General features: G+C 41.9%; 1 protein-coding gene across 1 annotated transcript in view; it reads left to right on the top strand.

The window, feature by feature from the left end:
* Positions 1-25,000, top strand: part of LOC133612300 (A disintegrin and metalloproteinase with thrombospondin motifs 20) — a 516,880-nt gene that overhangs the window by 481,989 nt on the left and 9,891 nt on the right. The window contains exons 31-35 of the mRNA XM_061969586.2: positions 854-1,024; positions 11,833-12,036; positions 16,982-17,111; positions 23,016-23,110; positions 23,190-23,284. Of these exons, the coding sequence (XP_061825570.2) occupies positions 854-1,024; positions 11,833-12,036; positions 16,982-17,111; positions 23,016-23,110; positions 23,190-23,284 (695 nt within the window). The remainder of the gene's footprint in view (positions 1-853; positions 1,025-11,832; positions 12,037-16,981; positions 17,112-23,015; positions 23,111-23,189; positions 23,285-25,000) is intronic.

Consider the following 25,000-nt stretch of genomic DNA (forward strand, 5'->3'; position numbering starts at 1 on the left):
GTAATATAAAGCGAATTTTTCTGGACATTATCATGCAAGAAAAGTTTATTTTTGGGATCGCGATCACCGCGTAATGATTTTTAAAGGTTGCATTACATTATTAACTGTCCCATGTGATCAGCCAGTGCAATTGGAAGTCCATGCTCAATTATTGCCTCCGTAAATAAAACTTCGGCATTTATCACATCCAAAGAATCTGTTTGGGCGACGAAAAACGTTGAAAGTTTTCCACTTGTATCGCTAGCAACGGCATTAGACTTGTGTTTTTTTGTCCCAACGTGGTCTTTTACATCGCTAATTCCTCCGTGTCCGATCGAAAAATCTTGTCTGCACAAGGTGCAATTCGCGTAGTTTTCACCCTTTTTTAAATTTTTTTTTATTAATATTAGATATATAACAACGGGCGGATGGTGTAGTTCTGATCAAACGTTACATCGGGTGGATGGCGGATGGTTGACGACTTTCTGACGCGGTTGCGGATGAAATAATTGCCTATCCGCGCATCTCTAATACATACACATATATATACACATATATATGTATATGTACGTATATACTGCTTGTCCTTTTTGGGGTCGTGGGGGGTGCTGGAGCCTATCTCAGCTGCATTCGAGCGGAAGGCGGGGTACACCCTGGACAAGTCGCCCCCTCATCGCAGGGCCAACACAGATAGACAGAAAACATTCACACTCACATTCACACACTAGGGCCTATTTAGTGTTGCCAATCAACCTATCCCCAGGTGCATGTATAGACATATATGTATATTTATGTATATATGTATATACACATATGTATATGTATGTATATATGTATATCTATGTATATATGTTTGAATCTGCCTGTCTTCCAGTGCAACGCCACCTGTGGAGCCGGAGTGAGAAGCCGGGAGGTGGACTGCATGGAGCCCGGGATGACGGCCGTGCAGACGGATTACTGCGAGCCGTCACTCAAACCGCCGACGCATCAACCTTGCCAAGAAGAGCCGTGTCGCTTCCTGTGGGCCACAGGAGAATGGTCACAGGTTAGAACTCCGTCTTTTGAACGTCAGTACAAGAGATGTGGCAACAATTCTGCGGCGACAGAGAAGTAGCAAAGGATTTTTATCTTTAAGAAATCCTTTGTTCCACTATAGTGGCCATTATAAGACAATTTGTAATGTTTTAAGCAACATTTTAACATTATTTTTCAGGTAAGTGTTTTAAGTACCGTATTTTTCGGACCATAAGGTGCGCTTCAAATCCTTTATTTTCCTCAAAACTCAACAGTGCGCCTTATAACCCGGTGCGCCTCGAAGCTATTTTATTTGGCACAGGGTGAAATGATAAGTGTGACCGGTAGATGGCAGTTACACATAGGAGGTATGTGTAGACTGCACTATGACTCAAGTAAACAACAGCAACATTGTATATGTTCCATTGGAAAATATAGAACATTACACACGGCGCTCAAAAATCTATCAAAATGTTTTAGTACGACTTTGGTAAACTATGAAGCCGCACCTTGATGGATTGTACTGTGCTTCAACATACGAGTATTATTATGGTGTGTCAGGGGTCGGCAACCCGCAGCTCCGGAGCCGCATGCGGCTCTTTGATCACTCTGATGCGGCTCAGCAGCTTACTTGCTGAACCCCCCAATTTTCCCGTGAGACTTCCGGATTTTAGTGCCTCTCACAGAAAACTCCCGGGATTGATATTCATCAATTTTCACCCTTACAGCTAAAAATAAGGGCGTGCTATGATGGTACAGCATTTGATGCCCTCTACAATCTGTATTAACAGCGCGCCAGTCCAACAAATGTTATACAATATACATCTTCTACTCGCACACGTACGTGACAGCAAGGCATACTTGGTCAATAGCCACACAGGTTACACTGACGGTAATCATATAAAACAACTTTAACACTCTTACTAATAATGCGCCACACATTGAACCAAAACCAAACAAGAATGACAAACACATTTTGGGAGAACATCTGCACCTTAACACAACATAAACACAACAGAACAAACACCCAGAATCCCATGCAGCCCTGACTCTTCTGGGCTACATTATACACCCCTGCTACCACCAAACCCCGCCCCCACCCCGACCCTGCTCCCTCACACATCACCCCCCACCCCTTTGTGCGTCGGTTGAGGTGGGCGGGGTTTGGTAGCGGGGGTGTATAATGTATCCCGGAAGAGTTAGGGCTGCATAGGATTCTGGGTATTTGTCCTGTTGTGTTTATGTTGTGTTACGGTGCAGATGTTTTCCCGAAATGTGTTTGTCATTCTTGTTTGGTGTGGATTCACAGTGTGGCGCATTATTAGTAAGAGTGTTAAAGTTTTTTTTATACCGCCACCGTCAGTGTAACCTGTGTGGTTGTTGACCAAGTATGCATTACTGTCACCTACGTGAGCAAGCGGAAGCTCCGTACAACGTGTGGCCAATTTGGCACGCTGGTTGTAGTGGGCGTTATATGCTGTACCATCACGGCACGCATGACGCTGTCTAGCGCCATTCATTCAAAACCCGCGTGCCGCACCAGCTTTCAAATTCCATATAAAGGTGTGGGCAGCGTGTCTGAGACCCCTGGTTATACATACCACAAAGTAAAAAAAAACTTTGAATGCAGTGTTAGTTCAATTAAAATTTCAAAAAATGTTTGTGGCTCCCGTTGTTTTCTATAATTTGTGAATCTGGTCTAAATGGCTCTTTGACTGGTAAAGGTTGCCGACCCCTGGTATAAGGTAAGTTATACAGTATTATCTGGCGTTTTGTTTCGCAATATTATGCAAAAGCAACTTTTCTTACCTTCTGGTACCTGCTGATCTGTATTTGGGATCTGCATACAGTATTTCCTTTAATTAGCACCGGGGCGGTAATTAATTTAAAACCTCTTCTCACTCCGGTGCTCTCCAAAGGCATGCGGTAAATGTAAGCATGCGCTAATTATTTTAAAACCTCTTCTCACTCCGACGCTTACCAAAGGCATGCGGTAATAAATTTGAGTGTGATGTAAGGATACCATCATGAAAAGCACATTTAATCAAAAAAACGTTATTATGGTCTTACCTTTACTTATAAATGAAGTCCATGCGCAGCTCCTTCTGAACAAAAGCATTGATAACTTGTTTATAGAAGTCTTCCTTATCTTTCTTCAGTTTTAAAAGTCTCTCTGTCTCGATGGAGATCTTCCTTTAATTATTACCTCCTGCTTCGATTGAAAGTCCAGTTTAGAAAACTGTTTTATTTTAGATATGTAATCCTCCATGTTAAAAGTGCAAGCGACAGGAAAAAAATAAACGATCGCTGCTAACTGTTGCTGCTTGTTGTCACTTCTTCTGCAGCCGAGTAGTCGCAAGAAGGATCACTAGCGCCCTCTACCACCAGGAGGCGGGAGTCATTTAATGACTCATATTTGACACACGCAGCTACGGTATATTAATAAAACATAGCTGCTTACTGTTCCTTTTAGCATATTCAATAGCTTGGACCTTTAATCCTACTGAATAGCTCTTTATCTTCTTCCCCTTATGCGATTTTAAATGATTGAAATCAGCCTCCTCCATTTTGAAAATGATGACAGGTGAAGTGTCACTCGTGACGTGACGAGTTTGACCCGGCGGAAATTCTAGGCATATGCTAATTATTTTGCGAAACGAGTTTGTCCCGGCGGTAATTCTGACCCGGCGGTAATTCTGACCCGGCGGTAATGCTAAGCATGCACTAATTATTTTGAGAAACGAGTTTGACCCGGCGGTAATTCTGACCCGGCGGTAATGCTAATAAGCATGCACTAATTATTTTGAGAAACGAGTTTGACCCGGCGGTAATTCTAGGCAGGCGCATACTATATACCCGGCGGCAATTCAAGGAAATACGGTAAGTCCTAAAAAATTGCGTGCGTCCGTCTTTGTAGTCTGTTATGTAGTTACATGTTATGTAGGCCACAAGGAAGTGTTTTATTTTTATTTTAAAAAAATCATAATATAACCCCTTTAATGCGCATTATTAAAGGGGTTTGTATGAAAACAGACCTAATAAGACCCGCTCATGGGCAGTGCGCCTTATAATCCGGAAAGTGTAAAAATAAGCCGACCGCAGGTAAAGTTAACGAACAATAAAACATTCATGTCTTAAATGTAATGATTATTGACAGTGGTTAGAGTGTCCGCCCTGACATCAGTAGGTTGTGAGTCCAAACCCCGGCCGAGTCATACCAAAGACTATAAAAATGGGACCCATTACCTCCCTGCTTGGCACTCAGCATCAAGGGTTGGAATTATGATACATAAATGATAAATGGGTTGTACTTGTATAGCGCTTTTCTACCTTCAAGGTACTCAAAGCGCTTTGACACTACTTCCACATTTACCCATTCACACACACATTCACACACTGATGGAGGGAGCTGCCATGCAAGGCGCTAACCAACACCCATCAGGAGCAAGGGTGAAGTGTCTTGCTCAGGACACAACGGACATGACGAGGTTGGTACTAGGTGGGGATTGAACCAGGGACCTTTGGGTTGCGCACGACCACTCTCCCACTGCGCCACGCCGTCCCTTGGGGGTTAAATCACCAAAAATGATTCCCGGGCGCGGCCACCGCTGCTGCTCACTGCTCCCCTCACCTCCCAGGGGGTGAACAAGAGTGATGGGTCAAATGCAGAGAATAATTTCACCACACCTAGTGTGTGTGTGACAATCATTGGTACTTTAACTTTAACTTAAAAGTGAGTCACACGTCTCATTTTTTCCTATTTTGTCACACTAATGTGAACATAAGTTTCTGTCAAATAAGGTTTTTGTTTTTTTTAAATCAAATGAATCACACTTTTGAATTGAGATGAATTATGATTAATCACAGGTTAATACTAGCTGGCATCATTAAAAATAAGGCCCCAATATTTGGACACAAATATAATTTTATTTTCAGAATATCCCAAAGGAACATTTTGATTTCCTTGTCTTTTGATTGTACTAAATGTTATCTTAAGTCCCGTTGGGGTTTATTTTGGAGCGAATTTTGCCAGCGAGACGGCCAGTCGGAGTCTTCTCACTCATGTTTGCGCTGACGTATGCATTGACCTGATCAAAGAGTGTCTAACAACCTCGCAAGTAAACATCCACAATTAGGGTGCAGGAACTTAAAATAGGGGCTTCTTGTAAAATGTCTTCCAAAATGCAGAAATCCGCCTTTTTAAACATTAATTTTTGCGTCAAAAGAATAACTTCCGCGTTTAAAAAAAAATTAAATATATTTTTTTAAAAACCCGATCCAAACAAAATGTGTTGGATGCTCGCCTCAGCCGCAGGTACTCGCTGTTCCTCTTTCCAGCTGGTCGGTTAGCACAGTTAGTAACTTACTTGCTTTCGCTCTCCGAGCCACGACGTTGACGGCTGTCTACTTTGCTGCTAATCATACAATCTGAACATTGTCGTTCGAGAGTATTTATCAGTAGCCAGCGAGAAGGTATATTTTTCATGTAAACACGACACAGGGAGTACATTACCCGAAGTGACGTGGCTGAAGGATGGAGTTGCCAAATGGGAAACATTATATAATTTCCATCCATCCATCTTCTTCCGCTTATCCGAGGTCGGGTCGCGGGGGCAGCAGCCTAAGCAGGGAAGCCTCGACTTCACTCTCCCCAGCCACTTCGTCCAGCTCCTCCCGGGGGATCCCGAGGCGTTCCAAGTCAGCCGGGAGAGATTGTCTTCCCAACGTGTCCTGGGTCTTCCCCGTGGCCTTCTACCGGTCGGACGTGCCCTAAACACCTCTCTAGGGAGGCGTTCGGGTGGCATCCTGACCAGATGCCCGAACCACCTCATCTGGCTCATCTCCATGTGGACGAGCAGCGGCTTTACTTTGAGCCCCTCCCGGATGACAGAGCTTAGAACCCCGCCACTCGGCGGAGGAAACTCATTTTGGCCTCTTGTACCCGTGATCTTGTCCTTTCGGTCATAACCCAAAGCTCATGACCATAGGTGAGGATGGGAACGGAGATCGACCGGTAAATTGAGAGCTTTGCCTTCCGGCTCAGCTCCTTCTTCACCACAACGGATCGATACAGCGTCCGCATTACTGAAGACGCCGCACCGATCCGCCTGTCGATCTCACGATCCACTCTTCCCTCACTCGTGAACAAGACTCCGAGGTACTTGAACTCCTCCACTTGGGGCAGGGTCTCTTCCCCAACCCGGAGATGGCACTCCACCCTTTTCCTGGCGAGAACCATGGACTCGGACTTGGAGGTGCTGATTCTCATCCCAGTCGCTTCACACTCGGCTGCGAACCGATCCAGTGAGAGCTGAAGATCCTGGCCAGATGAAGCCATCAGGACCACATCATCTGCAAAAAGCAGAGACCTAATCCTGCAGCCACCAAACCAGATCCCCTCAACGCCTTGACTGCGCCTAGAAATTCTGTCCATAAAAGTTATGAACAGAATGGGTGACAAAGGGCAGCCTTGGCGGAGTCCAACCCTCACTGGAAACGTGTCCGACTTACTGCCGGCAATGCGGACCAAGCTCTGACACTGATCATACAGGGAGCGGACCGCCACAATCAGACAGTCCGATACCCCATACTCTCTGAGCACTCCCCACAGGACTTCCCGGGTTATACGGTCGAATGCCTTCTCCAAGTCCACAAAGCACATGTAGACTGGTTGGGCAAACTCCCATGCACCCTCAAGGACCCTGCTGAGAGTATAGAGCTGGTCCACAGTTCCACGACCAGGACGAAAACCACACTGTTCCTCCTGAATCCGAGGTTCGACTATCCGGCATAGCCTCCTCTCCAGTACACCTGAATAGACCTTACCGGGAAGGCTGAGCAGTTTAGTTTAGTAAATGATCTACTAAAAAAAACAAAAATTATCTGGTACATTACATGTAAGTGCGAAAAAAAGGTTGGTAGATCTAAAGGTGAAATATTGTGAAGAAATGCACCCAATTGCAGGAAATGTAGTCTTTCTGGTTTTGCGTGGCAAAATGTTCACTGCAAAAACTGAAATCTAAGTAAGATGAAATATCTCAAATAAGGGTGATATTTGCTTATTTTCTGTCTGATAAGATAATTCTTCTCACTAAGCAGATTTTATGTTAGAGTGTTTTACTTGTTTTAAGTGTTTTGGTCCTAAATGATCTAAGTAAGATATTACAGCTTGTTGCTGAGATTTGATGACCTATATTGAGTAAAACATGCTTGAAACGAGAATATCAACTGTTGCAAAGCTGTGTCATCAACACTCACAAGTCTAAATACCTCGGAGTCTTGTTCACGGGTGAGGGAAGAGTGGATCGTGAGATCGACAGGCCTAGTGGTTAGAGTGTCCGCCCTGAGATCGGTAGGTTGTGAGTTCAAATCCCGGCCGAGTCATACCAAAGACTATAAAAAAAATGGGACCCATTACCTCCCTGCTTGGCACTCAGCATCAAGGGTTGGAATTGGGGGTTAAATCACCAAAATGATTCCCGGGCGCGGCCACCGCTGCTGCCCACTGCTCCCCTCACCTCCCAGGGGGTGATCAAGGGTGATGGGTCAAATGCAGAGAATAATCTCGCCACACCTAGTGTGTGTGTGACAATCATTGGTACTTTAACTTTAACTTTTAACTTTATAAAACTACTTTTTTAAAGTAATCAGTTCTTATTTCAAGCATGAAAAAAAAAATCATGACTTTGACACAATTTTGTCTCATAATTAAAACGGATGACAGTTAAATGGACTTTGCTGTTTTATTTTCAATGAAACTATAGAAAACAGGCACTCATATAGTAGTTGGCACAGTACAGTAAACTGACAGTTAATATTTAAACATTTAAGATGTGACATTTGTAACAATTTTGAACAGAAATAGTTCATGCACATTCAGATAAATTCTTCAAAATTACAATTAAAAAAATATTGGCCGGGGGCCGGGCTGTATATATGCGCACTAATCGATTGAAAGGGCACGCACTTGGCGCGATGATGTCATGTTATCCATGGAAAAATACATTTTTAGACAATATGATTTACCTGAGCGGCTCGGAGACCCCGAGAGTAACAAGCGGTTGCCTTGTTGCCTTTCCATTAAGAACAATAAATTCGTTTTTGTATAAGTTGGCTATTTTCAAGAAATGTAATGCCAAGCGCATATCATTATGTCAAGATAATGGCACTAGCATTTACTTAATTTAAGAATATTTTTCAACATATTGAGCAAAAAGGTCTCTTTTTTTTTTCTACCAAGAAAAGTGCACTTGTTATTCGTGAGAATATACTTATTTTAAGGTATTTTTAGGTTCATTGAAGTTAGCTAATTTTACTTGTTTTGGAAAGTCTTGACAAGCCACATTTTCTTGTTCTATTGGCAGATAATTTTGCTTAGTTCAAATAAAATACCCCTAATTTTTGTATTTTTTTTTCTTGTTTTTGAACACTGACTTTTTGCAGAATTCCTATCTTTTTTTTGTCAGTTTTTCCCTTTTTTCCTCAAATGCCTGAAAATAAATACATTGCATGATTAATCTGCACGTGATTAATGCAATACTTATTTGTAGGGATGTCCGATAATGGCTTTTTGCCAATATCCGATATTCCGATGTTGTCCAACTCTTTAATTACCGATACCAATATCAACTGATATATACAGTCGTGGAATTAACACATTATTATGCCTAATTTGGACAACCAGGTATTGTGAAGATACGGTACTTTTAAAAAAAATTAATAAAATAAAATAAGATAAATAAATTAAAAACATTTTCTTGAATAAAAAAGAAAGTAAAACAATATAAAAACAGTTACATAGAAACTAGTAATTAATGAAAATTAGTAAAATTAACTGTTAAAAGTTAGTACTATTAGTGGACCAGCAGCACGCACAATCATGTGTGCTTACGGACTGTATCCCTTGCAGACTGTATTGATATATATTGATATATAATGTAGGAACCAGAATATTAATAACAGAAAGAAACAACCATTTTGTGTGAATGAGGGAGGAAGGTTTTTTGGGTTGGTGCACTAATTGTAAGTGTATCTTGTGTTTTTTATGTTGATTTAATAAAAAAAATAAAAAATAAATAAAAAGAGATACCGATAATAAAAAAAACGATACCGATAATTTCCGATATTACATTTTAACGCATTTATCGTCCGATAATATCGGCAGGACGATATTATCGGACATCTCTACTTATTTGTGACTAATTGAGTTAGGATGTAAAAACAACGGTAGTCTACTGTAACCAGGAATGAATGGCACGTAATAAAGGTGAGTCACATTTAATTGGCTGTCACACAAATGCAGTGGTGTGCCAGCAAGGCTTTCTCTGCTGGCCTAACATAACCAGAAATCATGATCATGATTAAAGATACAATTGTTTTTTTATTTAATTTCCCTAAAGATCTAAAATGATTCATATTCTCTTCATGTCACATTATGCTCCTTCCAGTGCTGTTGTTTTTAGTTTTAGTTTGTATCCAATCAGAATTCAGCTAGTTTATGTTGCCATGCTGTACCAAATCTGCCCGAGGCCTTCAGAATCAACAATGCGGGCGTCCGTGCGCTGTAAGTGATCGGGGACATACAGTTGATAGACATTTGCGATAGCCAGATCACGAGTTGTTGTCAGTAACGCTGAACGTGACATTTACGCGTCCTGTGATTGGATACTCATCGGGACAGTCAGCGGATGAATTTGAGAACACATAGAGTTGAGAGACAGTTGCGATAGCCAATCAGATCACAAGTTGTTGACAGAAGCCTATCTAGGTAGCCTGATGTTACTCACTGGTCATTCCAAATTGAGTATCCAATCACAAGTTTCAATTTAGCAGGAAGCGGGAAGTGTTGCGCCGTAGCCAGACCGGGATAGCAGAGAAGGAGAACAAAACGTTGATTATGTGGCAGATATATATATTTGCAAGGCCATTTTTAAGAAGGATATTTAAATAGCTCAGTTGTTCTGGCGATGAAAGGGGGAAATGCTCGCAATTTCCACTCGCATAAGCCGAGGACGAAGGGTACCACTGGCTTATACGGCGTCAAATAGGTTCTATAAATTGTGAGTTCAAATATTTAATTTTTTCATTTTTAATATGTTTTTTGCATTTTTAAATTTGACAGTACGATATGTTTTAATTGCTGATGCGTTTTAATTGTTTTTTAAATGCGCCAGAAAATAACCGGTTTTGTACACTGTTGACGTGATTCAATGCAAAGTAAATGTATAGTAATTCTCCAGCAATGGTCATGTGGTATAAAGCATTGTTCAACCCATACTTATGTACTGTTCCACATGTTTTTTCTTGCTTTCTGTCTGTTTTTGTGCTTACTGTAACCAACCGGACCAAACTCACACGCATTACAAACATAGCAGCTAAAATCATCGGCCTACCCACACCCAACATTTCAGATTCAAACCACAGGTCCATCATTCGGCTGGTAAACACGATAGTCCAGGATATCACTCACCCACTACACCAATACATCATCCCACTACCATCTATGCGCAGGTACAGAACCATCAAATTCCGGAGGGCCCGCCTCAGGAAAAGCCTTATCCCTGCAGCTATAGCCGACCTGTCTGACAAGCCTGTAAATGTGTGTTGGTCATGTATGATGTCTTTTTGTTATTTTTGTTTCGTGATGTGTAATGTCTATTGTTCAAATGTACGGCAGTGAAAATGAATTTCCCCAACGGGGACCAATAAATCTAAATCAAATCAAAATGATGATATTTTGAGAGGTAGTTATTGAAGTCGGACATCACTGAAGGCCTAGGTGGGAAACTGCACAAATGTAAAAAACATTAAATAAATACAGTAAGACACCCGGTAACCTGTTGTGACTAGAGATGTCCGATAATGTTTTTTTTGCCGATATCCGATATTCCGATATTGTCCAACTCTTAATTACCGATTCCGATATCAACCGATACTGATACATACAGTCGTGGAATTAACACATTATGCCTAATTTTGTTGTGATGCCCCGCTGGATGCATTAAACGATGTAACAAGGTTTTCCAAAATAAATCCACTCAAGTTTTGGAAAAAAATGCCAACATGGCACTGCCATATTTATTATTGAAGTCACAAAGTGCATTATTTTTTTTTAACATGCCTCAAAACAGCAGCTTGGAATTTGGGACATGCTCTCCCTGAGAGAGCATGAGGAGGTTGAGGTGGGCGGGGTGTATATTGTAGCGTCCCTGAATAGTTAGTGCTGCAAGGGGTTCTGGGTATTTGTTCTGTTGTGTTTATGTTGTGTTACTGTGCGGATGTTCTCCCGAAATGTGTTTGTCATTCTTGTTTGGTGTAGGTTCACAGTGTGGCGCATATTTGTAACAGTGTTAAAGTTGTTTATACGGCCACCCTCAGTGTGACCTGTATGGCTGTTGACCAAGTATGTATGGCATTCACTTGTGTGTGTGTGAAAAAGCCGCAGATATTATGCGATTGGGCCGGCACGCAAAGGCAGTGTCTTTAAGGTTTATTGGCGCTCTGTACTTCTCCCTACGTCCGTGTACACAGCGGCGTTTTAAAAAGTAATACATTTTACTTTTTGAAACCGATACCGATAATTTCCGATATTACATTTTATAGCATTTATCGGCCGATATTATCGGCAGTCCGATATTATCGGACATCCCTAGTTGTGACTTCATCTAACTTCCTAAATATGCATGTTTTAATGCTTTGCATCAAAGCCAAGGAAAAACACAAAACAAGGTAATTTGATGCTCGCTCAAATGACGTGATGCACAAAAGTGGTTTTGAATTTGAAAGTTTGACAGAACTTTGCTACCATTTGGAATTGAGGAAGTTGCTTGTGTCCAACAGTGCTCCGCCAGCTGTGGTGTGGGCTACCAGCAGCGCGTGGTCTCCTGCTCCAAAATACCCTCCTCTCGGGCGTCGCATCTTTACTCCGCCCAGTCCCTCGCTGCTGCCATCCACTGCCCGGACCCCCGCCCTGCCAGCAGCAGACCCTGCCTCCTCAAGGACTGCCTGCAGGCGTCTTATTGGAAAGTGGGTCTTTGGAGTAAGGTGAGCCCCCACCCGCAACAGCTTGCTGCTCATAGATCTAATCACTACTCTGGTCTTAACCAAAAAAAAAATATATATATATATATATATATATATATATATATATATATATATATATACTTAGTGCACATGTTGGTGTTGTTGGCTTAGTATTCACACTGGGTTATTTTGTCATGTGACCAAAGACCGCACAGTAAAGCACATTATTATAAAGTACCGTATTTTCCGCACTATAAGGCGCACCTAAAAACCTAAAATTTTCTCAAAAGCTGACAGTGCGCCTTATAATTGGGTGTGCCTTATATATGGACCAATATTGAGCCACAAAAGGTCTCGCAACCCCAGCCTCTACTGTAGTGTCTATTCTATGTGCCTTATAATGCGGTGCGCCTTATATATGAACAAAGTTTTAAAATAGGCCATTCATTGAAGGTGCGCCTTATAATCCGGTGCGTCTTATAGTGCGGAAAATACGGTAAAGCCTTGGACAGCTTTTTTTACTTAAGGCTGGAATATTCTCTCACATCGCGTAGCTTGCGTCCCTCTCGACGACATAGGATAGGATAGGTCTTTATTTTCATTGCAACAAATACAACGAAAATATGTTTTCAGCACAAACCTGTTCAAGATTAGACAAACAAACAGTGTACAGCGTTACAGAACAGGAACGCTGATGGGTCGCCACGAGGCGCCCCGTAAAAGGTGGGGAAAAGGTAAAATGCTGGGGAAGGATGAGTAAAAGAATACAATCTAGACTGGGCTGCTAGGGGCCTAGTCTGGAGTGGAAAAAAACCTCCATGTCATGCACACATAAACATGTTACATTTAATCACGACAACTCGCAACAGAAGCGGGGAGTTGGGGCCCTGGAGGTCGACTGCTGCTATGAAGCGCTGCCGAAGGGGAATTGAGCGGTGGTGAAGGCGTGGGGTGGGGGTGGGGAAGCGTGTGTGTGTATATGCCCATTGTCTTGGGTGTGTTGATGTAGTGTCCATAGGCTTGGGGCCGTTCTGCATGCAAGCAAAAGTTCGACTCCAGGTGTCATTGAGGAGGGAAGAAGGTCAAAAGCGTCCATCGCTGAGGTGTCCTCGGGGATGTTTTCAGAACACCCTGCTCCTGTTGTTGCAGCGTCAAGGCCGTTCGAGGGAGTCAAATCGTAGATTAGGATTTTTGTTTTTCCACGAGCAGACATTACAATGGCTTGTCTGTTCTATTCGTCCATGCTGGCCCTCATATCCAATTTTTCCCTTTCAACCAGCTTTTCCATGATGTGATCCATCTTGCGATTCAGTTCAGGAATCGCCCCAGTCTGTGATCCCACAGCCTGGCCCAAACCTTCCATTGCGACGAACAGCCGTTGGGCCCCTTGAGTGGCTGCCATCGTCTTACGAATTTGACGATACACCAGAGCAATGCCCAGTCTTCCACATCCTCGATGGAAAGGACTGAGAGGCACATGATTCTCCATTTATCCCAGGAATCTCTCATGTACCCCGCAGCAATGGTTCCAAAGCAAAGGCCACCACTGTGTTACATGGCCTTTCCTTTTAACAACACTCAGTAAACGTTTGGGAACTGAGGAGACACATTTTTTAAGCTTCTCAGGTGGAATTCTTTCCCATTCTTGCTTGATGTACAGCTTAAGTTGTTCAACAGTCCGGGGGTCTCCCTTGTGGTATTTTAGGCTTCATAATGCGCCACACATTTTCAATGGGAGACAGTTCTGGACTACAGGCAGGCCAGTATAGTACCCGCACTCTTTTACTATGAAGCCACACTGTTGTAACACGTGGCTTGGCATTGTCTTGCTGAAATAAGCAGGGGCGTCCATGGTAACGTTGCTTGGATGGCAACATACGTTGCTCCAAAACCTATATGTACCTTTCAGCATTAATGGCGCCTTCACAGATGTGTAAGTTACCCATGTCTTGGGTACTAATACACCCCCATACCATCAGAGATGCTGGCTTTTCAACTATGCGCCTATAACAATCCGGATGGTTCTTTTCCTCTTTGGTCCGGAGGACACGACGTCCACAGTTTCCAAAAACAATTTGAAATGTAGACTCGTCAGACCACAGAACACTTTTCCACTTTGTATCAGTCCATCTTAGATGAGCTCAGGCCCAACGAAGCCAACGGCGTTTCTGGGTGTTGTTGATAAACGGTTTTCGCCTTGCATAGGAGAGTTTTAACTTGCACTTACAGATGTAGCGACCAACTGTAGTTACTGACAGTGGATTTCTGAAGTGTTCCTGAACCCATGTGGTGATATCCTTTACACACTGATTGTCGCTTGTTGATGCAGTACAGCCTGAGGGATCGAAGGTCACGGGCTTAGCTGCTTACGTGCAGTGATTTCTCCAGATTCTCTGAACCCTTTGATGATATTACGGACCGTAGATGGTGAAATCCCTAAATTCCTTGCAATAGCTGGTTGAGAAAGGTTTTTCTTAAACTGTTCAACAATTTGCTCACTCATTTGTTGACAAAGTGGTGACCCTCGCCCCATCCTTGTTTGTGAATGACTAAGCATTTCATGGAATCTACTTTTATACCCAATCATGGCACCCACCTGTTCCCAATTTGCCTTTTCACCTGTGGGATGTTCCAAATAAGTGTTTGATGAGCATTCCTCAACTTTATCAGTATTCATTGCCACCTTTCCCAACTTCTTTGTCACGTGTTGTTGGCATCAAATTCTAAAGTTAATGATTATTTGCAAAATAAGTTTGAACATCAAATATGTTGTCTTTGTAGCATATTCAACTGAATATGGGTTGAAAATGATTTGCAAATCATTGTATTCTGTTTATTTTTACATCTAACACAATTTCCCAACTCATATGGAAACGGGGTTTGTATATATATGATATGTGTGTGTATGTATATGTATATATGAGGTACAGTAGATCACCTCGACTTGGTCATTTATTAAGTAATTGACTAACGTTAAAAAACTTATTCGGGTGTTCCCATTTAGTGGTCAATTGTACGGAATATGTACTGTACTGTGCAATCTACTAATAAAAGTTTCAATCCATCAATCAATGAATGCCTACTGAGCCTATGGTGCTGTTAATTATTGTGGCTCAATTTGCCTTAATTTTTTTAATTTTAATGTATTATTATTTAACATATATTATTGTTTTAGTTGCTTAAGAGATATTCCTGCTCTGAATTTGCTCATTGCTATTTTTATGTTTTTGTGCATTATTTGTTGCCGTCATCATTAAACGAACAGGTTACTCATCAGTTACTCAGTGCTTGAGTAGTTTTTTTACAACATACTTTTTACTTTTACTCAAGTAAATATTTGGGTATCTACTCCTTACTTTTACTTGAGTAATAAAACTCTAAAGTAACAGTACTCTTACTTGAGTACAATTTCTGGCTACTCTACCCACCTCTGCCTGTATGTATGAGCTTGTGGTCAGTTCAAAGTGACAAAGGTGTGAACAATACCAACAAAGTAAAACACACCATAATTCCGCTAAACCAGGGGTCGACAACCCGCGGCTCCGTTTGATCACTCTGATGCGGCTCAGCTGCATACTTGCTGACCCTCCTGATTTTTTCTGGTGACTTCCGAATTTCAGTGCCTCTCCCGAAAATCTCCCGGGGCAACTATATTGAGGGCGTGCCTTTAGCGTCCGATTTTACACTATCTGCGTGCCGGCCCAGTCACATGTTGTATGCAGGCTCTGCCCTTCACACGTAAGTGACTGCAAGCTATACAGGTTACACTGAGGGTTGCCGTATAAAACAACTTTAACACTGTTACTAATATGCACCACACTGTGAACCCACACCAAACAAGAATGACAAACACATTTCTGGAGAACATCCGCACCGTAACACAACATAAACACAACAGAACAAATACCCAGAATACCATGCAGCACTAACTCTTTCGGGCTACATTATACACCCCCGCTACCACCAAACCCCGCCCACCTCAACCGACGCACGGAGGGGGGAGGGGGAGTTGATGTGTGGGGGGAGGCAGGGTTTGGTGGTAGTGGGGGTGTATAATGTAGCCCGGAAGAGTTAGTGCTGCATGGGATTCTGGGTATTTGTTCTGTTGTGTTACGGTGCGGATGTTCTCCAGAAATGTGAAGTGAAGTGAAGTGAATTACATTTATATAGCGCTTTCTCTCAAGTGACTCAAAGCGCTTTACATTGTGAAACCCAATATCTAAGTTACATTTAAACCAGTGTGGGTGGCACTGGGAGCAGGTGGGTAAAGTGTCTTGCCCAAGGACACAACGGCAGTGACTAGGATGGCGGAAGCGGGGATCGAACCTGCAACCCTCAAGTTGCTGGCACGGCCGCTCTACCAACCGAGCTGTACCGCTATAATGTGTTTGTCATTCTTGTTTGGTGTGGGTTCACAGTGTGGCGCATATTTGTAACAGTGTTAAAGTTGTTTTATACGGCCACCCTCAGTGTAACCTGTATGGCTGTTGACTAAGTATGCATTGCAGTCACTTATGTGTGTCTGCAGAAGCCGCATACAACATGTGACTGGGCTGGCACGCTGTTTATACATCCTTTAGAGGGCGCTAAAGACAGTGCCATCACGGCACACCCTTATTATTGTCGTTTGGGTGAAAATCAGTAGACATTCGAGAGAATAGTTGCCCTGAATTTCGGGAGTCTCCCGGAAAAATTGGGAGGGTTGGCAAGTATGACGCTGTCAAGCGCCATTCATACAGAACCCGCGAAATAACGTCTCGCGGGCCGCGTGTCTGGTTTATACATAGCACAAATAAAAAAAAAACTGTATGCAGTGTTATTTCATTTTAAATTTCAAAAGAGTTTTGTGGCTCCCATTGTTTTCTTGAATTTGTGAAACGGGTCAAAATGGCTCTTTGAGTGGTAAAGGTTGCCGACCCCTGCTCTAAACAGAAACAAACATGGCATTCTTCTGTTTTCATCCCAGTGCTCTCAAACCTGCGGGGCAGGAGCCATGGAGCGGCGAGTGGAGTGTGTGACCGCCAAAGGACAAACGTCCAAACAGTGCCGTGCCTCAGAGAGACCCTCGCCTCAAGCTGCGTGTCACGCTAGAGAATGTAAGTTTGCCCACGGAGTAATGACATCAAATGGACCGTGTTGTGTACGTTGGCCACCGAGGTCTCTGATTGTGTTTATAGAAGGTCTTTTCCCGCTGGCTTGTAACACATTAGCTAGACCAGCACGCACCTCTTGAAGTGATTACCTCGTGGAAAGATAGGCACTCAGCACTCTGGCCCAAAGCTGCCTTCATTGTGAACTTGCGAGCTCCGCAACAGTCGGCGAGCGGCCAGACTTTGCAGGTTTGCCTGGCCTCTGCCAAGTATTAAAACGACACGCTCGGACTGCAGCCAGTACTGCGGTCAAGTATTAATGCTAATCAGCACGATATGGCCGCCGAGGGACTCTGGGAAAACAAGAAATGTAATCATTTTGCAGGGAAAAATGTTGCATTCTAATTGTGATGGTGTTTATGTTAGAAACATAAAAATAAGCATTTTAATTGTAGAGGCTCATGTGACCTCATCGCACATAATGGAGGCGGTCTAAAGCAGTCATATAGTTTTTGACTGATATCCAACACTAGGAGAAGTACAAACCCCGTTTCCATATGAGTTGGGAATTGTGTTAGATGTAAATATAAACGGAATACAATGACTTGCAAATCCTTTTCAACCCATATTCAATTGAATGCACTACAAAGACAATATATTTGATGTTCAAACTCATAAACTTTATTTTTTTTTGCAAATAATAATTAACTTAGAATTTCATGGCTGCAACACGTGCCAAAGTAGTTGGGAAAGGGCATGTTCACCACTGTGTTACATGGCCTTTCCTTTTAACAACACTCAGTAAATGTTTGGGAACTGAGGAGACACATTTTTTAAGCTTCTCAGGTGGAATTCTTTCCCATTCTTGCTTGATGTACAGCTTAAGTTGTTCAACAGTCCGGGGGTCTCCGTTGTGGTATTTTAGGCTTCATAATGCGCCACACCTTTTCAATGGGAGACAGGTCTGGACTACAGGCAGGCCAGTCTAGTACCCGCAATCTTTTACTATGAAGCCACGTTGATGTAACATGTGGCTTGGCATTTCTTGCTGAAATAAGCAGGGGCGTCCATGGTAACGTTGCTTGGATGGCAACATATGTTGCTCCAAAACCTGTATGTACCTTTCAGCATTAATGGCGCCTTCACAGATGTGTAAGTTGCCCATGTCTTGGGCACTAATACACCCCCATACCATCACAGATGCTGGCTTTTCAACTTTGCGCCTATAACAATCCGGATGGTTCTTTTCCTCTTTGGTCCGGAGGACATGACATCCACAGTTTCCAAAAACAATTTGAAATGTGGACTCGTCAGACCACAGAACACTTTTCCACTTTGTATCAGTCCATCTTAGATGAGTTCAGGCCCAGCGAAGCCGACGGCATTTCTGGGTGTTGTTGATAAACGGTTTTCGCCTTGCATAGGAGAGTTTTAACTTGCACTTACAGATGTAGCGACCAACTGTAGTTACTGACAGTGGGTTTCTGAAGTGTTCCTGAGCCCATGTGGTGATATCCTTTACACACTGATGTCGCTTGTTGATGCAGTACAGCCTGAGGGATCGAAGGTCACGGGCTTAGCTGCTTACGTGCAGTGATTTCTCCAGATTTTCTGAACCCTTTGATGATATTACGAACCGTAGATGGTGAAATCACCTAAATTCCTTGCAATAGCTGGTTGAGAAAGGTTTTTCTTAAACTGTTCAACACTTTGCTCACGCATTTGTTGACAAAGTGGTGACCCTCGCCCAATCCTTGTTTGTGAATGACTGAGCATTTCATGGAATCTACTTTTATACCCAATCATGGCACCCACCTGTTCCTAATTTGCCTGTTCACCTGTGGGATGTTCCAAATAAGTGTTTGATGAGCATTCCTCAACTTTATCAGTATTTATTGCCACTTTTCCCAACTTCTTTCTCACGTGTTGCTGGCATCAAATTCTAAAGTTCAGTTTGAACGTCAAATATGTTGTCTTTGTAGCATATTCAACTGAATATGGGTTGAAAATGATTTGCAAATCATTGTATTCCGTTTATATTTACATCTAACACAATTCCCCAACTCATATGGAAACGGGATTTGTAGTTATTAATAACATATATTGTGTTTCTATATTCCGTGTACTATTCTCAGGGTTTCCATTAGCTTTCTGTTTTTTATTATCATGTGTCGAAACTAAAAACCAACTGATTTCGCATGATATTCTTCACCTGATCGTCAGACTAGTGCAGCTCAGAGGTCATGTTTGTTCCTTACTTCCGCTTTTTACTTAATTTCCTAATCTCAGTGATTACTGTAGTTGTCATATCAAAACTCCTATTGATTTTGTTTGATATGAGTTCACAAGTCATCGGTATTTTCCAATCTTCAGTTTTTCGGGGAGTATGTCTAAACAAGAATCTCGCTGATTTAAATAATCAAATCAATTTGGAGTAATCAAGGTTGCTGAGGTCAGAAGTCAAACCAACATGTTTTGTCCACCAATATTCAAGTTCTTTGCGAGTATTGTACAGCAAAAGAAGAATCCGGTGGGGCTCGCATGATTACAAACACGGTGCATCTACCTGATCGTCTGAGACTAGCTACCCGGACAGCTGCTGCAACAATTGGCTTGCATAAAAGTCTAAAGTCAAACAAATATGTTTAAGTACGACACAATTAGATTCACTGAAATGCCCCATTGACTTAGAATAATACTTGTCGGAGGTCAAAGTTCATATTCTTAAGTCCTAATTTGGACTATTCTCTTAACTCTAGTGCAACTTTAGGTCAGTGTGGTCTGAGGTTACTTTTTTTTTCCACCCCCTCTATTGTTCTGTTTGCTGTCATGCAATAACTCGGTTGATTTTTGACCAGAGTTCAAGAGGTTCAAAAGATTATTTACTAATCTTTAGACTCTATTTCTCTACATTAAAGTAATATGCCTGTTGATTTTTTAACAATACCTAGCACTGGAATATGGTAAATGGTAAATGGGTTATACATGTATAGCGCTTTTCTGCCGTCGGGTACTCAAGGCGCTTTGACACTATTTCCACATTCACCCATTCACACACACATTCACACACTGATGGCGGGAGCTAGCATGCAAGGCCCTAACCAGGAGCAAGGGTGAAGTGTCTTGCTCAAGGACACAACGGACGTGACGAGGTTGGTCGAAGTGGGGATCGAACCAGGAACCCTCAGGTTGCTGGCACGGCCACTCTTCCAACCGCGCCACGCCGTCCCCAATATACCTAATTAATCATTTCATTATTGGCCATGGTGTATTTAAAAAAATTTTAAAAAACAGTGTATAATGTAAGAGTTCTGTGATTTCCGACTGACTGGCGGATCCCGTGCGCGTTTGACGAGGACGGTAACTTGTTTTGTTTTTTGAATAAATGGTATCGGCAACCTCTTCGTCACACTGCAAAAACTGAAATCTAAGTAAGATTAAATATCTCAAATAAGGGTGATTTTTGCTTATTTTCTGTCTGATAAGATAATTCTTCTCACTAAGCAGATTTTATGTTAGTGTTTTACTTGTTTTAAGGGTTTTGGTCCTAAATTATCTCAGTAAGATATTACAGCTTGTTGCTGAGATTTGATGACCTATATTGAGTAAAACATGCTTGAAACTAGAATATCAATTGTTGCAAAGCTGTGTCATCAACACTCACAAGATTAAAAATACTTTTTCAAAGTAATAATTTCTTATTTTAAGCATGAAAAAAAAATCATGACTTTGACACAATTGTGTCTCATAATTAAAACAGATGACAGCCAAATGGACTTTGCGGTTTTATTTTCAATGAAACAATAGAAAACACGTACTCATATAGTAGTACAGTTGGCACAGTACAGTAAACTGACAGTTAATATTTAAACATTTAACATGTGACATTTCAAACTATTTTGAACAGAAATAGTTCATGCACATTCAGATAAATTCTTCAAAATTACAATTAAAAAAATTTGGGCCGGGCTGTATATATGCGTACTAATTGACTGAAAGAGCACGCACTTGGCGCGATGATGTCATGTTATCCATGGAAAAATGCATTTTTAGACAATATGATTTGCCTGAGCGGCTAGGAGACCCCGAGAGTAACAAGCGGTTGCCTTCTTGCCTTTCCGTTATGAACAATAAACTAGTTTTTAGTATAAATGTGCTGGTTTTCAAGAAATGTAATGCCGAGCGCATATCATTATGTCAAGATAATGGCACTAGCATTTACTTCATTTAAGAATATTTTTCAACATATTGAGCAAAAAGGTCTCTTTTTTTTCTACCAAGAAAAGTGCACTTGTTAGTGAGAATATACTTACTTTAAGGTATTTTTGGGTTCATTGAGGTTAGCTAATTTTACTTGTTTTGGAAAGTCTTGACAAGCCAAATTTTCTTGTTCTATTGGCAGATAATTTTGCTTAGTTCAAATAAAATACCCCTCATTTTTGTATTTTTTTCCCTTGTTTTTGAACACTGACTTTTTGCAGTACATCCTCACAACATCCGGGTAGACGTTACAGTCAATGTTCCCTCTAAGGTGCGCCCCTGTGCAATTGCGCACTGCTCAAGCGCCCTCTGCGCACGGCAAATCTATGCCACGCACAAAATCAAATAAAGAAATAAGCACATAACAATTTTCGACACGACACGGACACGACAGAGAAAACAGTTTTGTTCAAATATTGTGACGTCTGTCAAGACGCTTTGAGGACATGAATTCCATCCATCACTTTACTGAGCAAAACTCTTTATTGTCGGCCATAAACACATCACCAAAACATTAGTAAAAAAAAAAGATATCTAGCAAAACTGGTCATTTTCTGCAGTACAAACCAGACCAAAAGCAACTTTGTTATATCAACAGCAGCCGCTCGCTTTTTCTCACTTGCGCCAACACATGCACATATGGCACTAGCCAGTGATGCGTTTACAGCTACACAAAAAGTCGGACAATTCCAACACCACACATAAAGTGTAATTCCAGGTCGTTACACTATGATTTACCAATCAAATGTGCTTATTCTAGTGTCATTTATTAGGAATCTTAATTTATAAATATTAATCATGAAATGCTGTTAGTATATTAAATAAATACTAATAAAAATATATTTTTTACAAACAGGAAGTTGCAGGAATGTACACATGATCCCCTGCTTACATCTCATTGTGCAACATGTGAATGTTTTAATGGGAACTAAATGCAATGTCTGAAAGGGGTACAAACTATTTCCAAAGCAGGACCTCCACCCAGACAAACAATACAAGTACACAGTTCATGAAAAACAATATTTTTTGTTATTGTCTTTGTAAGTGGGCCTAAAGACTTATATTAGAAAATAACCTCATGGAAATGACTGCTGTCATTTGATTATAATAATAAGAGAATGTTGTCTGTCTATCTGTGTTGGCCCTGCGATGAGGTAGCGACTTGTCCAGGGTGTACGCCGCCTTCCGCCCGAATGCAGCTGAGATAGGCTGCAGCGACCCCGAAAGGGACAAGCGGTAGAAAATGGATGGATGGATGGAGATTGAACTTGTTATTTAGTCAGGTTTGGGACAGGTGTGCTGCTGGTGTAGCCACAGTGTGCACGTCTGATGTTGCTCACATGGGCTCCACTGAATGCTCAGGGAGTTTTTGCCTTTGCTCACACACATGAAAAATTAGAGGGAACATTGGTTACGGTGCTTTTAGATCAAGTCGAAGGTCACTCTGATGCACGTGTCAGTGGTCAATATTGTCAAATGAAAAAGAACAGCAAGAAGACTATTGATTTAGGACCTCCAACGCAAGTATGTACTACATGCTCGTATTATGTAGACTGAGCATTAGCTTGATGCATTGTGTTTGGAATCAGTTCAAAGAAAAGAAGCGACTCCCCCCACCACCACCACCACTCTTTTGTTGTTTCCTCCAAGGCCAGACGTTTACTTCCTGCCGTGAGGTCCAGATGCGCCAGGGCGTCAGGATGGATGGAGAGTATTACCTCAAAGTCAAGTCCCGCACCCTACAGGTGTGTGTCAGACATACCTAATGAGTCACTTCCTCCACATGTGCTCATTTGTGGTCCCTCAATGTGTCTTCCTGCTCAGATCTACTGCACTGAGATGGAGACTGACTTCCCCAAGGAGTACGTCACATTACGCAGCGGCCAGACGGACAATTACTCTGAGGTGTACGGCTACAGGTACGTTGGCACTTTTGGACACAGCTTAAAACAATGTCTGCTAAATATCATCGTGGAGTATCAGAGTTCTTCTCTGTGTCGGATCTACATATTTCCAATGACGGTTCTCAGGCTGTAGACCTGGAGCGTTCTTCCCTTCCAGTTGTCCTGTTAACATCATATAGAAGTCATTACCGTATTTTTCAGAGTATAAGTCGCTCCGGAGTATAAGTTGCACCGTCCGAAAATGCACGATAAAGAAGGAAAAAAACATATATAAGTCGCACTGGAGTATAAGTCGCATTTTTGGGGGAAATATATTTGATAAAACTCAACACCAAGAATAGACACTTGAAAGGCAATTTAAAATTAAAGCTGCAAGCAGCGTTGGTCGGGCCCGCATATTTGGCAGGTGCTAGTCCTAAGTGTCCCAATACTTTTGTCCAGTTTTAGTCCTAAGTGTCCCAATACTTTGGTCAAGTTGTAGTCCTCTGGTGTGTGCGTTCAGTTCGGTGAGTTTTGAAGCATGTTAAGGGGGTCAAATTACAGCTCAAAGAGGCAAAAGTGACTGTTTTTAGTACATTTTTGTCTTGAAGGGGGAATTGCCAACTTCCTGTTGATTTCTGCCCGATGATGTACAATTATGAAAACTAGGTCTAGTTTCATGTCTCTCCGACCTTCCTAGTGGGAGATACAGGCAGTCTAGTTTTTTTTTTCTTCCTAGGGGGCGCTAGAGCGCAATTTTGAGTTTTGGGGTTCGTTTTTTTTTATTAAAAGACAAATTTCGCAGGTCCTGATGTGTGGGTCAAATATGGTGAGTTTTGAAGCATGTTAAGTGGGTCAAATTGCAGCTCAAAGAGGCGGCGGAAGAATAATAATAATAATAATAATAATAAAGGATAATAAAACCTTACAAATTCAATAGGTCCTTATGTCCCATTGCAAAAGGACTCCCGTTCCTTTTACAATGGGCCATGCGGGCTCTAATAAATAAAGAATAGTGAACAACAGGCTGAATAAGTGTACGTTATATGACGCATGAATAACCAACTGAGAACGAGCTTGGTATGTTAACGTAACATATTATGGTAAGAGTCATTCAAATAACTATAACATATAGAACATGCTATACGTTTACCAAACAATCTGTCACTCCTAATCGCTAAATCCCATGAAATCTTATACGTCTAGTCTCTTACGTGAATGAGCTAAATAATATTATTTGATATTTTACAGTAATGTGTTAATAATTTCACACATAAGTCGCTCCTGAGTATAAGTCGCACCCCCGGCCAAACTATGAAACTGCGACTTATAGTCCAAAAAATACGGTATCTAGATCACGGGGGTCAAACTCCACGTAGTAAAAATATAAACACAACACTTTTGTTTTTGCTCCCATTTGTCATGAGTTGAACTTAAAGATCTAAAACTTTCACTATATACATAAAATACTTATTCCTCTCAAGTTGTGTTCACAAATCTGTCTAAATGAATGTTAGCGAGCATTTCTTCTTTGCGAAGATAATCCATCCCACCTCACAGGTGTGGCATATCAAGATACTGAATAAACGGCATGATTATTGCACAGGTATGGGGATGTATGGCGTAGTGGGTAGAGCGGCCGTGCCAGAAACCAGAGGGTTGCAGGTACGCTCCCCGCCTCTTGACATCCAAATCGCTGCCGTTGTGTCCTTGGGCAGGACACTTCACCCGTGCCCCCGGTGCCGCTCACAC

The sequence above is a fragment of the Nerophis lumbriciformis genome, linkage group LG10 (assembly GCF_033978685.3).
Source record: "Nerophis lumbriciformis linkage group LG10, RoL_Nlum_v2.1, whole genome shotgun sequence".
In the NCBI taxonomy this organism is placed as follows: domain Eukaryota; kingdom Metazoa; phylum Chordata; class Actinopteri; order Syngnathiformes; family Syngnathidae; genus Nerophis; species Nerophis lumbriciformis.